The sequence below is a fragment of the Mustelus asterias genome, chromosome 26 (assembly GCF_964213995.1).
Source record: "Mustelus asterias chromosome 26, sMusAst1.hap1.1, whole genome shotgun sequence".
Classification (NCBI taxonomy): Eukaryota; Metazoa; Chordata; class Chondrichthyes; order Carcharhiniformes; family Triakidae; genus Mustelus; species Mustelus asterias.
This window is the reverse complement of record NC_135826.1, coordinates 6,327,002-6,344,981: the sequence shown is the minus strand read 5'-3', so window position 1 is coordinate 6,344,981 and position 17,980 is coordinate 6,327,002. Positions and strand designations below refer to the sequence as shown.

Here is a 17,980-nt window from a genome sequence, read left to right as displayed (position 1 = left end):
ACCTCTATCAAATCTCCCCTCATTCTTCTACGCTCCAGGGAATAAAGTCCCAACCTATTCAATCTCTCTCTGTAACTCATCTTCTCAAGTCCCGGCAACATCCTTCTCTGCACTCTTTCAACCTTGTTTACATCCTTCCTGTAACTAGGTGACCAAAACTGTACACAATACTCTAAATTCGGCCTCACCAATGTCTTATATAACCTTACCATAACACTCCAACTTTTATACTCGATTCTCCGATTTATAAAGGCCAGTGTACCAAAGGCACTCTTTACAACCCTATCCACCTGTGACGTCACTTTTAGGGAATTCTGTACCTGTATTCCCAGATTCCTCTGTTCAACTGCACTCTTCAGAGTCCTACCATTTACCCTGTACGTTCTTCTTTGGTTTGTCCTTCCAAAGTGCAATATCTCACACATGGCTGGCCCTGTGGAACATCCCTCAGTCAAAGCCTTCAGGAGAAGAGGGCACAAATTAGGCAAAAAAGATAAACACCTAGGGGTGAAGGTGAGAAGAATTGGGAAAGTTTTGAAAAGTTGTTAGCTTTACTGAGGTTGTGGGGTGTAGGGGGAATTGAAACCATTGCCCGAGGGGAGAGGGGACCTTGGAAATATCTTGAATATTTCACTAACTTTGGTCTTCACTTGATTTGCGAGGTGGTTCCACGGGAAGATCAGTGGTGAAGATGCAGTAAGGGTGCTCCAGCCCACGGAAGATGGTCTTTTCCTGGTGCGTGAATCCATTCGGCATCCTGGTGATTATGTATTGTGCGTCAGCTCGCAAGAGGAAATCAGTCACTATCGCGTCATTTACAAAGACAATAAGCTAACCATCGATGAAGAAAACTACTTTTACAACCTTATCGAGCTCATTGAGGTGAGCTATTCGGTTTCTGTTCATCGCACAGTGAAAAGTTATGGAAAGCAGGTGATCTGAAATCAAATGGACTTGTGGTGGGAAGAATTGCATGACCACCTGCAACCTTGTCCAAGTAGATCTTCTTTATGCATAAGTCCAACTGCAGAAAGTTGCAACACAAAGGCACTTGGGGTACTTGTGCACAAAGCACAGAAAGCTAGCACACAGGTACAGCAGGTAATCAGGAAGGCTAATGGAATGTTGGCCCTTAATTCAATGGCATTGGAGTAGAAGAGTAGGGAAATCTTGCTGCAACTGTACAAGGTACTGGTGAGGCCACATCTGGAGTACAGGGAGCAGTTTTATTTATTAGTGTCACAAGTAGGCTTACATTAACATTGCAATGAAGTTATTGTGAAAATCCCCTAGTCGCCACACTCCGGCACCTGTTCTGGTACACCGAGGGAGAATTTATTTCGGCCAATGTACCTGACCAGCATGTCTTCTGGACTGTGGGAGGAAACCGGAGCACCCAGAGGCAACCCACGCAGACACGTGGAGAACATGCAAACTCCACACAGACAAAGACCCAAGCCGGGAATCGAACCTGGATCCCTGGTGCTGTGAGGCAGCAGTGCTAACCATTGTGCCACCGTGCTTTGGTCCCCTTATTTAAGAAAAGATATCTAATTGCAGGCAGTTCAGAGAAGGTTCATTTGAATGATCCCAGGTATAGAGGGATTGTCCTATGAGCAAGGGTTAAACAAGTTGGGATTCTATTCATTGGAATTTAAGAAGAATGAGAAGTGATTTCATTGAAACATATAGGATTCTTAAGGGGCTTTAACAGGATAAATGCTAAGAGGCTGTTTCCCTTCATGGGAGAGTCTAGGACCAGAGGGCATAGTCTCAGAATAAAGGGGTGCCAATTCAAGGCTGAGATGAGGAGGAATTTATTCTCTGAGTGTTGTGAGTCTTTAGAACTCCTTGCCACAGAGAACTGTGGGGGCAGTGTCCTTGTGTATATTTAAGGCTGAGATAGATAGATTCTTAATCAGGAAGGGAATCAAGGGTTACAGGGTAAGGGCAGGAAAGTGGACATGAGGAATGTCAGATCAGCCATGGTCCTAATTGAATGGCGGAGCAGGCTTGAGGGGCTGAGTGGCCTACTCCTGTTCCTATTTCTTATGGTCTTATAAACCTAAACAGTGCATTTTGGTGGGCAGATCAACAAGGGAAGGCATTACAGCCAATGCTGATCCAACCTTCACCTTATGTCTCCTGTCTAATCTCGAGATGATGATGCCGGATGTAGCAGCTCCCACTCCATCCCTGTGATCAGCTAACTCAACAGGAGAGAGTAAAGTAGGACTTCCCTGATCTATAGGCCTCAGTGCCAGGCTTCCTAACCAACCGAATCCTAGGGGAACTCCTGACAATATTCTTTCAAAAGACATTGGCAAAATTACTTTTGGCAGACTTTAAGTAGTGAAACCTTTGGATCAAAGATGTAAGGTGTGAATTTGGAATTTTCCATTAAACCTTTGTTAAAGTTGCCATGATGGAAAGAGAGAACAAAGAACAAAGAAAATTACAGCACAGGGACAGGCCCTTCAGCCCTCCAAGCCTGCATCGACCATGCTGCCCGACTGAACTAAAACCCCCTACTTTTCCAGGGACCATATCCTTCTATTCACATCCTATTCATGCATTTGTCAAGACGCCCCTTAAAAGCCATTATCGCATCTGTTTCCAATACCTCCCCCGGCAGCGAGTTCCAGGCACCCACTACTCTGTGTAAAAAAACTTGCCTCGTACATCTCCTTTAAACCTTGCCCCTCACACCTTAAACCTATGCCCCCTGGTAATTGACTCTTCCATGCTGGGGAAAAAAGCTTCTGACTATCCACTCTGCCCCTCATAATCTTGTAGACTTCTATCAGGTCGCCCCTCAACCTCTGTCATTCTAGTGAGAACAAATCAAGTTTCTCCAACCTCTCTTCATAGCTAATGCCCTCCAGACCAGACCAGGCAACACCCTGGTAAATCTTTTCTGTACCTTCTTCAAAGCCTCCATACCCTTCTATGGTAGTGTGGCGACCAGAATTGAACCTTCAAGTAAATTCATTATCACAGAATAGCATGGACCAGCACTCTGATTTTCCCTCTGATAGTGCAGATGGTGGCAATGATGGTATAGTGTCACTGGATTAATAATCCCACATGGGTTCAAATCCCACCAGAGCAGTGGGTGGAATGTAATTTAATTAACAAATCTAGAGTTTAAAACTAGTCTCAGTAATGGTAACCATGAAACTATCATCGATTGTTGTAAAGACCCACCTAATTCAGTAATTCTTTTTAGGGAAGGAAACCTGCCACTTTTACCAACTCTGACTTACATAGGACTCCTGTGCTTGACTCTTAATTACCCTCTGACATATTCAGTTCAAGGGCAAGTTGGGGTGGGCAACAAATGATGGATTTGACACATCCTGTGAAAGAATAAAATTTGATGATCAAAATCAATGAACAATTGCAAATTTTGTAATGGATCAAAGGTAGTGTCTATATTTCATTCACACAACCAACAAATCAGATCAAACCTCTACAGTCCTGCCACATCTAGTCGTGATTGGCGGTGGACAATTATGCAACAAATGAGAAGATGGGGGTTCCACAAATATGCCCTTCCCCAACGATAGGGGAGCTCAGCACATCAGTGCAAGAAACAAGGCCAAAAACATTTAGAACCATCTTCAGTCAGAAGTGCCAAGTGGGCCAGCCATGGAAACATCCAATATATTGTTGTCCAAAATCAAAATTAAACCCCATTTGGTTGAGATACAGAACCAGATGTACAGCAAGTGGAGGAAAGACAAGGTATCTTAGAATCCCTACAGTGCAGAAGGAGGCCACTTGGCCCATCGAGTCTGCACCGCCAATAATTCCACCCAGGCCCTATCCCCATTACCCCATGCATTTACTCTGCTAATCCCCCAGACACTAATGGTCAATTTAGCATGGCCAATCCACCTAACCCACACATCTTTGGACTGCGGGAGGAAACCCACGCAGACAGAGGGGGAACGTGCAGATTCTGCACAGACAGTGACCAAAGGCCAGAATTGAACCCAGTGGTCCCTGGCGGTAAATAACGTTTATAGCCTCTGTATCAAACCATTGTGGTCAATGTGTAAATGCACAAATTATAGGGTCCAGAATCTCAGTTTATAAACCATAAGAAGGGTAAACTGCATATTTACAATTTTTGCTACAACTCAAACTTTAAGACAAATAATGTTGCGGGATTAATTAATCGCACCAATTCCCCATCTCCAAATTTGGTAAACCTGCTTTTGGCACCTTGAGTGTAATGGAAACTTTACTGGTCTCAAGGTGTAAAGAAATGGGAAGTCTTTCTACATTATCGTTAAACAAAGTAACACAGAGGAAGTTCAAAAATAGCCCTGAGCTCTATTGTGAATTGATGTTGGTGCGGGAGGCGCACTGGGATGTGAAAAAAGGAAGTTAACTTGTTTTCTAATTTTATATGCTTTCTAAAGCTGATGTGGTAGAACAAACACATTTTCGCATGGGAAAAATGCTGAAAATATATTAATTTCTGCTGTGCTTGCTAAGTTTACAGCCTCTCTATCAAACCGTTGGGCAACACGGTAGCACAGTGGTTAGCACTGCTGCCTCACAGCTCCAGGGACCCGGGTTTGATTCCCGGCTTGGGTCACTGTCTGTGTGGAGTTTGCACGGTCTCTCAGTGTTTGCGTGGGTTTCCTCCGGGTGCTCCAGTTTCCTCCCACAGTCCGAAAGACATGCTGGTTTGGAGCATTGGCCGTGCTAAATTCCCCCTCAGTGTACCCGAACAGGTGCCGGAGTGTGGCGACTAGGGGATTTTCACAGCAACTTCATTGCAATGTTAATGTAAACCTACTTGTGACTAATAATAAATGAACTGAACTTAAGTGAGTGCTGACATTGTCATGGTTTAAATTTAGACTGGAAGTTGGTTATTGGGTATTTTATGCTCTGGGCAATTTTCCTTCCTACTTTCTGAAGTCTCCAGCTGGGGTAGAATTTCAAGGCCATTCTTCAGGTGTGAGCCCGAGCACTGTGCGCAAGGGGTCTATCACTGAACACAATCCGCGCTTAGTAAAGTCACTGTATTGTAGCTTTTGGCTCTTACGTCCCTCTGGTAAGAACAACCTGGTTGGGCAGACATGCTGTTTTGTACATTTTACCGGACACAGTTAGTTCATTTGTAGAAAGTGGGATATTCATTACTGCTGGTTCTAGAACTAAAGGGTCAAGTTGGTTGGTGCACAGCGATTCATGTGATTGCAAAGAGGAGAGAAGACAATGTGATAAATTCTCAATTCAGCAGCTGGTCATGAGCTGATGTTGTGGTCAGCCGCCCATTATAGAAACTGTCTAATTTCAATTCCACTTTTATGTCCAGGTGTCAAACTGAAAATAAATCAAGATGTATGTTATGCCAGGTTTGGTTTAAGTGCAAGGCAGAAATGAAAGATAAGAGAAAAGGAAACAAATGGAAAATGGTCTGTGGATCTCAGATTAGTGTAGGCCTCAAGAGTATCCTGCAGATGTGGCACCCCTGGCTACCCAAGAATATCTACTACACTTATCATGGGGTTTCCGGAACTGTTATTGAGTGACGACATGATGCAAAAATTGGGTTTGCATATAAGATCAGAAGAACAGAAATGGACCATCTTGCCCCTCTAGCCTATTCCAGCATCCAGCCATGTCTTGGCTGTATCTGTATACTGTACACTGTCTGTCATATGAGGAGAGACTAGGTTGGTTAGGATTGTATTTATTGGAGTTTTGAAGAGTGAGAGGGGATCTCATAGAAACTTATAACATTCTAACGGGATTAGACAGGGTAGATTCAGAAAGAATGTTCCCAATGGTGGGGGGAGTCCAGTTTGAGGATAAGGGGTAAACCTTTTAGAATGGAGGTGAGGAGAAATTTCTTCACCCAGAGAGTGGTGAGGTTATCCGCTTTGGTAGCAATAATAGGAAGACAGATTATTACTTGAATGGGTGTGAATTGAGAGAGGCGGATACTCAACGAGACCTTGGAGTCCTCGTGCATCAGTCGTATAAGTAAGCGCGCAGGTACAGAAGGCAGAAAAGAAGGCAAATGGTATTTGGTCTTCATAGCGAGAGGATTAGAGTATAGGGATAGAGATGTTTTGCTGCAATTGTATGGGGCGTTGGTGAGGTCACATCTGGAGTATTGTGTGCAGTTTTGGCGCCCTTATCTGAGGAAGGTTGTCCTTGCTATAGAAGGTTTACCAGGCTGATTCCTGGGATGGCAGGTCTGTCATATGAGAAGAAACTAAGTCGGTTAGGATTGTATTCATTGGAGTTTAGAAGAGTGAGAAGGGATCTCATAGAAACTTAGAAAATTCTAACAGGGTTAGACAGGGTAGATTCAGAAAGAATGTTCCTGATGGTGGGGGTCATTGTTTGAGGATAAGGGGTAAACCTTTTAGAACTGAGGTGAGGAAAGATTTATTCACCCAGAGGGTGGTGAATGTGTGGAATTCACTATCCAGAAAATAGTTGAGGCCAAAATGTTGTGTGATTTCAAGAAGAAATTAGAAACAGCTCTTGGGGCTAAAGGGATCAAAGGATATGGGGGGATAAGGGGTAATCAGGATATTGAATTTGATGATCAGCCATGATCAAACTGAATGCCAGAGCAAACTCGAAGGGCCAAATGGCCTTCTCCTGCTTCTAGTTTCTATGTTTGCATACACTAACTCCAGCTAATGGCTTTGGGATCTTAAACCATTATATCCTTATCAAACAAAACTTTAGCAATTATAGTTTGAAATTTTCAGTTGATCTACTCTCAACAGCTCTTTGGGGAGTGAGTGAAGATAACATTGATGAGAAGATTCACTGAGGCATAGATCAAATCAAATCAAGGTGTCCGATTTCAGCCACGTGGCAGCATATTTGGATGGACAACTCAATGGGAAGTGAAGGCGACAATAGGCTACACTCCCTTTTTAGTTAATCTCAAGAACCTTTTACTGACGTTCCGTTTGCACTTCAGTCCCACACTCCTGATTTACAGCCACCTGATGCGGAGGGGGAAGGCGGAGGACCTCCTCGTGAACCTGCTCCTGGGCCTGGCCAGACTTGCCATAGACAGGTCCAGGCAGCGGGCGACCGTGGGGGTCATCCAACCCGACTGTCTGCCCCTCTAACATGGCTATATTCGCGGCCGGGTGTCCTTGGAGGGGGAGCACGCGGTGTCCGAGGGTACTGTCGAGGCCTTCCGTGCTTGTTGGGCACCGCAGGGACTGGGGGTGTATTATCAACCACTTAATCACATTTTGCTTTCATGTTTTCAGTTTCCTTTCTGCTTTGTTTCTCAGTTTGGGCGGTTCCCTTCTTTTTGAGGGCTGCCCTTCTTGCTTTGTCCCTGAATTTGTTTAATTTGGTTTATCTGGTTGGTGTCAAAAAGAAATGCATAGAAAATATGGCTTTACAGCATACATAAAGATCCAATGGAAACACTTCAACCTGTAGACAGCGCTCACAGCTCGGAGGACTGATTGAACCCTATGTGGAGCTGTGAAGTGATAACTGTTAAACCTCCTAAATGGAGATCTCAGCACCGTGAGCAGATGTATAGTTAACCACTGAAGCAAAGAATTAATGGTTGAGCAAAAAAAAAACTATCCTTACAGACATGTCACAGAGACACATTCAGTATTTCACACCCCAGGCAGCTTGGGGTGGTTAATAATGTGGTTATTAGAATACAATGGGCCCAATTCTCTCATCGCGACGCACACGTGTTTTGGCGGGTTGGGTTGGGAGAGCACATGTCGGCCATTTCGTGGGATCCCTGTGAGCGTTCACAGCTGGCGCGCACCTCCCAACCGGAAGGAAAATGGCGCCGTTGGGACTGCGCTGAAACCGGCCTACCACTGATTTGCATCACTTAGCATACTTTAGCGTGCCATTATTGGGATCGGCATGGCAACCTCCGCCCACGTTAGCCTCTCCCACCTCTTTGGCGCCAATCAGTGTGGGTTTCTAAAGGTCTCAACGTGGCATGGCAGCGTTGAACTGGCGTGAGGAGGTAAGTGCTGTGGATCTGCAGTGAGCGGAGTGCGGGGGATGTTGTGGGCAGGCCCTGAAGATGCTTGGAGGGCCGCCTCCTGGCTGTCTTCAGCTGCTGGCCCGTGGACCAGTGATATCTGGGGTCGGGAGAGGAGGGCTTCTATTTTCTCAGAGCTCTGCGGGGGAGGGTCCCTGAAGGAGTCCTGCTCAGCCTTCCCCTTGAAGACACTGCTGTAGTTCTGTGAGGGTAGGGCCCTGGTTCAGACATAGACTGCATGGAATCTGCTGTCACTGGGCGCCCATCTGGTGATGATTTGTAGTCTGTCCCTGCCCTGTGACACGGTCCAGCAACACATGCCCGTAACAGATGCTGCAGTTGCACAAATGGCAAAGGCTCAAGGGTGCGCATAGCCCAGGGCTGCACGCCCTGCATATTCTGTGCCAGCATTTATCATGATGGGAACTTCACACAACCCTAATCGGGTCACACATGGCACCATGGATTGTGTGGTGTTGCCAGCTCCCACAAATGGGGGTACTGGCCCAAGTGAGGGATTGAGGTGGTGCTGGTTCTATGCAGCCAATGACAATCTGTCATTCTTTGCTCTTTCCAAACCCCACTGTGCAGATGGATCTTGGTCTGGTAGATTTGGAGCTGGCCATTATGGTGGCGGCTGAAGAGGAGGAGGAGGCAGCTCAGGAGGTGGAGGGGGCGGAGAGACCACCGTAGGAGCAGCCAATACCAGTCCCTCAGAAAGGGGGGCAGGGGCTGCCGCTGAGGGCCAGGAGGTGGGTGAGCAGGCTCCACAGAAGGCGGAGGGTGCAGAGGGCAAGGAGGTACAGGCCCCAGAATTAATTCGAGGCCCTCTCTGAGGAGATGTGCCATCGCCAGCTGCAGCTCTCCCAAGAGCACGGTGCGACATCTATGTGAGGTGCTCGCACACCTGGCACCTCAGGGGAGGGGCGGCCACCTGTTAGGGTGACGGCTGTCCTGAACCGTTTTGCATCTAGGCCATTTCAGGCACCCAGTGGCGACCTAGTTGGGATCTCCCAGGCCTCCTGTACAGATGTGTGCGGCAGGTCACAGATGCCCTGTACGCCCGGGCAGGACAGTACATAAACTTTGACGTGGACCGTGCGCAGCAGGAGGCCGGGCTGTAGGTTTCACAGCCATTGCAGGGATGCCAAATGTACTGGGAGCAGTGGATGGGCCACACATCGCTTTGCCCCACATGGAGCACCGCAACCATTTGTCAACAGAAAAGGGTTCCACTCCCTGAATGTGCAAATTGTGTGAGAGCATCTCATGTGAATCATGCAGGCCGATGCACGTCATGCAGGGAGTGTCCATGACAGCTTTGTGATCTGGCAGTCAGACATCCCTGGGCTCTTTGAAGACTAGCCCAGGCTCCCGGGATGGCTACTGAGTGACAAGTGTTACCCGCTAAGGTCATGGCTGATGACATCTGTGCAGAGGCCCCAGACTGAGGCAGAGATCCGCTACAACAAAGTCCATGCAGCCACCCGGTCCATTGTTGAGCGAGCATCGGCCTGCTGAAGATGCAGTTTCACTGCTTGGACCGCTCTGGGGGGGGCCCTCCAGTATGACCCTATGCGTGTTTCACGCATCATCATCATTTGCTGCGCTCTGCACAACATCACCCAGCATCGGGGAGACCAGCTGGAGCAGGAGGAGGAGGCGGAGGAGGAGCGAGGGGGCGAGGTGGACATCCCACCATATGAAGAGCCAGAGGAAAGAGGACAGGCGGCGATGGCAGGTGTCCGACAGGGAAGGTCAGCGAGGGACGCCTTGATTGAAGCCCACTTCACCTAGCTGGTGCTGTGCAGTGAGGAGGGTACAACCACCACACATCCACCGCACCCCAGGAGCAAGTGCAGCCGCTATTCCCCCTCCAAACCAACCTGGGCCCTCAAACCACCTCATCACCCTTCCCCAGCCTCTCTCATCCCAGCACCCTATCGCCCAGAAACATCCAACCCTATTATTGTGCCTGGGCTGGCAATGGTTGCGAGTCTTGTTTGAAGGCTGGAGGATGATGACGACTCACTGTTGTGCGCCCTGGGATCCTGCCTCTGGTGTGCAATTCAAGTCTGACTCCCACCTGAACTCCGAATGCACGCTGCCACCCTGGCCCATGTAGCAGTAAGGGTTGGGGACACATGTTCGTGGGGCAATTGAGGGGGCCCGGTTGACTTGCGGATGGTACTGTTTCGGTGCCACTCTGTTAATCTCGTTGGCCCTGAGATGCTCTGGTGTGAGGAAGGGGGGAATCGGAAGGTTCCGGGATGTTCTGGGTGGAAGACCCCAGCATGGACTCGAGCCCTTCCTCCTCCCCCGTGGTGCCCAGAGGCCCTGGGGGGACACTATGGGATGCCAGGGCAACTGAACTGAGCTCCAGAAGCTCCGGCGTCACCTGCCTCTGTCAGTCCTGGAGGTGCAATCCATGAGGGTGCAATACTCAGGGCTCCCATTCAGTAGAGGGAATGCTCGCAAGCTGGGGGTGTGCATGGAAGCACAATGCAAGTTCTCTGCAGGGCAGCAGTGAGGAGTATGTTCAAGGGATGGAGGGATTGGGTATCCGCGTTATCCGGATCTGTGGGGGCATGGGATGGGGGGGGCAACCATATCTGTGTTGGGGAGGGAGAGGGGGCCAGCAATGACTGTATGGGGGGGTGCGAGAGGTGGGGGTGGCAGCGATGAGGCCAGCAGTGTCTGTGGGGGTTGGAGGGCAGTGATCTGGATGCTAGGAGATCTTTTCCGCGACCTCCTAGAGAAATGCGCATGTGCGTGTTCCCGCTCATCGTGCCGATTTCAGCTTCGTTGGCGTGAGTAGGCCCCGCCCCCCCCCGAGCTTTTAATGATATTCATGATTTTGACCTCTGCATTGCACAGAGTGTGGGAGATTCTTGTCTGAAGTTGCACTAATAAAAAACAATCGTGAATTACACCATTTTTCCTGCCAATTCATCACTTAGAATTTTTTTGGGAGAATCGCCCCCAGTATTTATGAAATAGAAAATACAATTACATTTAGGATAAGATATTTCATGTAAAGCTTTCTAAAATGTCTCTTTCGACATCAAGTCTATGGGTTTGAAGTAAGATTTCATCGCCCTGAGGGTGGACCAATGTCAGGGGGTGGGTAATTTCTCATGGATCAATGCTAAGGAGCCCCATGATAACAGGAAGGGCCCAGGTTAAATCACTGCTTTATATTGAATAAGTTGATCTGAATCAGATGGGGATATAGGTGCACTTCGCCCCACTGTTGCCGGGTTGGAGAAAAGGAAGGAAACACATTGAGGGTTTCCAATCTTGTTCATGATCCAACAACCATGATATCAAGAAATGGCTGAAGACACTAGATACTGCACATCAGCGCAAAAGACAAGACTGAAGCATTTGCAACCATCTTCAGCCAGAAGTGCAGAGTGAAAGATCCATCTCAACCTTCCCCTGAAGTCCCCAGTATCACATTCGATTCACTCCGAGAGGCAACAGACAATGCAAAAGCTATGGGTCCTGACACTATTCTGACAATACTTCTGAAGACTTGTGCTCCAGAACCTGCCGTGGCCCTAGCCAAGCCAAGCTGTTACAATACAGCTACAACACTAACTTCTACCCAGCAATGTGGAAAATTGCCCAGCTATGTCCTGAACTTCCGCCCCATTCGTCTCGATCATCAGTAAAGTGATCAAAGGGGTCATCAACAGTACCAACAGGCAGCGCTTCCTGAGCAATAACCTTCTCTTGACCGCATTACAGCCCTGGTTTAAACATGGACAAAAGAGCTGAACTCCAGAGGTGCGAGTGATTGCCCGTGACGTCAAGGCTGCATTTGACCTAGTGTGGCATCAAGGAGCCCTAGCAAAACTAAAGTCAATGGGAATCAGGGGAAGACTGTCTGCTGTTTGGAATCATACTTAATAGAAAGGAAGATGTTTGTGGTTGTTGGAGGTCAGTCATCTTAGCTCGAGGACATCACTGCAGGAATTCCGCTGGGTAGTGTCCAAGGCCCAACATTTTCAGCTACTTCATCAATGGCCTTCCTTCCATCAAAGGTCAGAAGTGAGGCTGTTTGCTGATGATTACACAATGTTCAGCATTATCCGCGATTCCTCAGATACTGGAGCAGTCTCTCCACTGCTGGGAGCCGTCTAACAACACTCAAGAAGCTCGACACCATCCAGGACAAAGCTGTCCGCTTGATTGGCACCCCATCCACAAACATCCACTCCCTCCACCACCAGTGCACTGTAGCAGCTGTGCGTACCATCTACAAAATGCACCGCAGGAACTTACCAAGGCTCCTCAGACAGCAACTTTCAAGCTTACCACCATCCAGACTTGGAAATATATCCCCTTTCCTTTCACTGAGTCAAAATCCTGGAACATCCTCCCTAACAGCACTGTGGGTGTACCTACACCACATGGACAGCAGTTCAAGAAGATGGCTCACCACCATCTATCTTCTCAAGGGCAACTCAGGATGGACAATAAATGCTGGCTGAACAGTGATGCCCCCATTCTTGAATGAATGTAAAAAATCCTTTGCTGGATATTGTATGTTTGTAGATGTTGGATGAGGACAGGATTGGTCTTGGCTGGGACACCATCTCAATGCTGAATACTTCAGTGTACTCATTGAAGAATGGACATGGGTGAGTACGCAGAGAGCTCCACACTGTCGACTGAGCAGGTCAAAAGACAATGTGGCAAGAAACTCGAGCTAGAAGTAGTTCAGCACTTGTAGGTTTTACTAAATCCTTCAGTAATATTCCCTGAACAACTTTCTGAGGAAACATTGTAGGTGACCTGTCTCACTGATCTCAATAAAAATCCTGGGCAGAATTTTCCCCAAAAACGTGTCATAACGGCGAGGATAATGGAGCGCTCTGCGCCAGTCTCTCAGGTGCATTCTGCACCGCAATTGTCCCACACTCAATCACTTTTTTGGAACGTGATAAGGTGCGCGCTGGTACTAGGGAAGGGCCTAAACACGCCAGTGAGTCTGGCAAGGTGGGGGGAGGGTGGTGGAGTGGGTAGTGCATGGTCGGGGGGTCCTAAACATGCTGGTGAGCCCGGTTTCAGAGCACTCAGGTGCCATTTTGCAAGGGTGCCCTGATCTCTCAGTGCACAGGGAGACCCCCTCCCTCACCCCATGAACATTGGGACCCACCCATCGGTGCTGGCATGTTTCCCAACCCCCACCCCGACACAGGTTCCCAGCATTGGGGCCCTCTCAATGGATCCCCTATTATGACTCCAGACTTGCTTCCCCCATCATGACTCCCTTCCACCCCTAAATGACACCCTGCCCCCACCGCACAAACCCCCACATAGAACCCCATCATGGCCCACACTTAGGCCCCACCCCTATGGCACTACCCCGACACATGGGCTGTGCCCAACTGGCACTGCCGGGTGTCTGGTGGCCATTGCCAGGTTGTTCAGTGGGCACTGCCATTGTGCCAGGTGGGCACTGGCCGGCCATGCCACTGACCACTTGGGGGGGGCTTCAATGGCTCCCAAGCCTCTCCAGTGTGAGCATTGCATCAGGTCTCTGGTATTGGAGACCAGTAATGATTCATACTGGCATGACCTCCCGCAGGAGAGGTGGGAGTATTGCAGGAGGGGGGAATTATCGCATGCTGAAATCGCTAATGAGATTGAAATCCAGTCGATCTCGTGCTAATCGACCTCGCACCCATCCATTCACTCCAGTAGAGGGGGACAGGGCAATTGCAGACTTTGTACCGGGCGGGAAGCTGATTTTTAGGCCTGCACTATTTTCCCAGATTGGCACGATCCGTGCCAGGTGCGGCAAAGTGGGATAAAACCCCTCTCGTCCCCCCATGAGTCAGACCCAGGCTGCAGATAATGTACTGTTTGTCCTCAGTCCATAACAGACATAGGTTCATAATCATGCATGGCCAGGTGGGCTGAATGGCCTCTCATTCTGCATTTAGAGAAACTGACTTGGAACTTTTAATGAATATACATCATCTTTTCTTGCTTTCAAAGAACAAAATAAATAATGATAAATGAGGAGTGTACAGGTGCCACTGCTTTGTACACATCGTGGTATTGGAGCAATGGTGTACTGGGTGGTATTCATCATTGTGACTGCTTATCTATACGGGCTGAATATCTCAACAAAACGGCTGCACAGTCCATTTATTAAAGGGCCACAAATTTTAATTTGCTCTTTTTTGCCCTTTTTTTTAGCATTACATGAAAGATGCGTGTGGACTTATCACCAGATTAACAAAACCCAAACTTAAGGAAGGCACAAAGTCAGCTGCAGAAGAGCTCTCAAAATGTAAGCAATTCAAAGTGAGCACACTGATATAAATAACTGCGGGAGGCCCTTCACACTTACAGGATGTTTTATTCCATTCCATTTCAGTAAAGGTGTAGCTCTTTGACTCACTCTGGAAGTTACAGAATGAGTGAGTCTCTGCTCCATTCTGTTCCATTCCCCGCCCACCACCCTTACACTCTCAACTCACCCAACATCCATCATGGGCAGACCTCAGGAGCCACGTTGAGGTGTAATAAATAAAGTTCTAAATCTCTATTACAGGCTTCACTATATGAAAAAAATACTCTAATTGATAAAAAACACATTCAATACATTTAACCCCTTATAAACCAAACATTTGTATTCATAAGCCCACATCAAAGACAGCTAATCCTTTAATAACCTCTTGGGGCTGTCAATCAAACTGTAAATATACAACTCCCCCACTGTGAAAATGATAAGTTGTGGAAGCAGTCAAAGGCCGGAATTTTACTGTCCTGCCCGCCACGGCAATCGGAGCGGGCGAGGGGTGGAGCATGGAAAGGTCCATTGACCTCGGGCGAGATTTTATGGCCTCGTTCATCCCAAAACCTTAAAATCCCAAGCAGTAATACCAAGCAGCAAGCAGTAATAATACCATAATGATAGCAATTATGTCAATAAACATCTATCGAAACTCAAAGTACTGATATTTTTCAGCTCAGAGACACAGGGAGGCTGTGATTTTTTCCAAAATGTAAAGGGCAGGGGATTTAAATAACTTAACAACTTTACCGTTCCAATGTTGTATCCACCTTTTCTGAGCATTTGTGTCTACTCTAAAAAGAATAGATGTGACACACTGTGCGATAAGGCCCTAACCCCAGTGAAAATGATGTCTGTTTGAACTCAACACCAGGTTCAAATGGCCTTGCTGGGTTCTGACTTCCCCACGTGTGAGTCATGCTCCCCCCTGCCATTCCCCTACCGATGAAAATAGGATCAGTTGATAACAGGAGCAGGACTTTGAGATAAATGGTCCCCGCACCATTTTGGATGCGACATAGTCTCCACAACTCTGTGAAAATCCAGGCCCTACTACGACTGGGCTACAATGCACGGACTGCAGTGGTTCAAGAAGGCAGAGCTTCATCACATTCTCAAGGGCAATTAGGAATGGGCAATAAATGCTGGCCTCGCCCACATCCACATCCCATCAATGAATAAAAAGCACAAGCACTATGCAGCATACCTCACTACATAGTGACTTTAACAACCACTGACTTCACAGAATCCCTACAGTGTACACGGAGGCCATTCGGCCCATTGAGTCAGCACCGACCACAATCCCACCCCGGCCCTATTCCCATAATGCCATGCATTTACGCTAGCTAAATGCCCTGACACTAAGGGCAGTTTAGACTGACTGCTGTGAAGCAGCAGTGCTAACCACTGTGCCACCGCGCCGCCCGCATCGATCTGAAGCGACAACAATCCCACCCAAGCCCTATCCCTGTAACCACATGTATTCACCCTGCTAATTCCCCTGACACTAAGGGCAGTTTAGCACAGCCAATCCACCTAACCCGCACATCTTTGGACTGTGGGAGGAAACCGGAGCACCCGGAGGAAGCCCACGCAAGCATGGGGAGAAGGTGCAGACTCCACACAGACAGTGACCCGAGGCCGGAATTGAAGCCGGGTCCCTGGCGCTGGGAGGCAGCAGTGCTGACCACTGTGCCACCTTTATTTTTGTTTTGTTTCCATTTTAAATCCCGGGGTGCTGAAGTCAGCTGTAGTATCACCATTACAATCCAGCTGAGATCAGCTAACAGCAATGATCAGGACTTAAGATGTTCAGTATAATTCATTATCACAAATCCATGAGGCCAGGTTCTACGTTCTGCTTTGTAGTCACAGTGGGTTAGGCAAATATTCCCTGTTGTTGATGTTGTTCCTTGCTTTCTTTCAGCTGGCTGGTTGCTTAACATGCAGCAACTAACATTAGGAGATAAGATAGGGGAAGGGGAATTCGGAGGTGAGTGTTGAATCCATTCATTTCCAATCTTTTAATTGTTTGTTTGTGGATGGGTTTTGCTCTCATTCGGACAGAGGGTGTTGGAGATGGGAAACAAGACATTCCCTCATTTCAGGGAACCGATGTCACAGCATGGGTTAGATGCACCGTAAAACTGCCTCGGCACTGCCCTGTTGGTCATTCCCATTCACGGCGGGAATGCAGGGTAAAGCACTCCCCATCGACTACGTCCAGTCATTGGTTAGATGCAGAGTAAAGACTGCCCCGCACTGTTTCACTCCCAGTGCGGGCACAGCGTGGTTTAAAAATAGGGTGAAGCACCCTCTACAAGGGTACATCAATACTCTCCACCCCAATCACAAGAGTGTCCATTTAAGTCACCCATTTTCCACACCCGTTGTCCTTGGGCCTCTGTGAGGCAGTTTAAATTATATTGGGAGTTAATGGTAAACAGAAGGCAGTTTTCTGTCATGGGTCTATACAGAAACATAGAAACCCTAAAGTGCAGAAGGAGGCAATTTGGTCCATCGGGACTGCACTGACCACAATCCCACCCAGGCCCTATCCCCGTAATCCCACATATTTACCCTGCTAATCCCTCTCACCTATGCATCCCGGGACACTCACGGGCAATTTAGCATGGCCAATGCACCTATCCCGCACAGCTTTGGACTGTGGGAGCAAACCGGAGGAAACCCATGCAGACACGGGGAGAACGTGTAAACTCCGCACAGACAGTGACCCAAGCCCGGAACCAAACCCGGGTCCCTAGAGTTGTGAGGCAGCAGTGCTAACCACTGCGCCACCGTGACACCCACTATATCCACTAGAAACCTCTCTATGATTACAATACAGCAATCCAGACTGATTCAGAGTCCAGTTTGCTGTGGCGAGAGCGAGTGTGCAACTATCTAGTTCCATCCCCACCACCGATCGTTAATTCACAAGAGAATTTACTGAAGTTTCTAAATGTAGATCAATAGGCTTGCAGGAATTGCCTCATTTTCATATCTGCCTCAGCATAAGCAAACCTATTTCTGGGTTCCTATTCAATGCAGCAGGTTTCTTGCCTGAGCTTGTCACTCTTAGCCTTCTACCGCTTACCTTAAATCTCTGCCCCCTGGTTATTGACCCCTCTACGAAAGGAAAAGCTGCCTTCCTATCCACCCTTTCTATGCTCCTCATAATCTTGTCCATCTGTATCAGGTCCCCCCTCAACCTTTGCTGCTCCAAGGAGAACAGTCCCAACCTATCCAATCTCTCCTTATAGTCCCTCCAGCCCAGGCACCCTGGTGAATCTCCTCTGGACCCCCTCCAGTTCAATCACATCCTTCCCGAAATGTGGTGGCCTGAACTGCACGCAGTACTCCAGTTGCTTGAGGAGAAGGTGGAAAGGAAATGCAGGCACATAATTTGAAGGATGCCCTGTGCGCAGTGGAGGCACCGTTCCCAAGTTGTTACCCCTTCATTGTACCTCCCTGCCCACCCTTCAAAACCAGACACCCCCCCCCCCACCCCCCTCACCCTCCTCTCCCCACCCTCCTCATGGCGCCCAATTCAACCCCACCCTAGGACTTACCCGGGTCTGGCGTCCATCTTCGATCTCTGTGGGCCTCCTTGCAGTCCCAACCTTGACCACTACTGA

General features: G+C 48.2%; 1 protein-coding gene across 4 annotated transcripts in view; it reads left to right on the top strand.

Moving 5' to 3' along the window:
- The window catches only part of matk (megakaryocyte-associated tyrosine kinase), a 95,441-nt gene that overhangs the window by 51,471 nt on the left and 25,990 nt on the right, over nucleotides 1-17,980 (top strand). For all 4 annotated transcript variants that reach the window (XM_078198118.1, XM_078198117.1, XM_078198120.1 and 1 more), the window contains exons 5-7: nucleotides 663-882; nucleotides 14,243-14,336; nucleotides 16,270-16,335. In XM_078198118.1, the coding sequence (XP_078054244.1) occupies nucleotides 663-882; nucleotides 14,243-14,336; nucleotides 16,270-16,335 (380 nt within the window). The remainder of the gene's footprint in view (nucleotides 1-662; nucleotides 883-14,242; nucleotides 14,337-16,269; nucleotides 16,336-17,980) is intronic.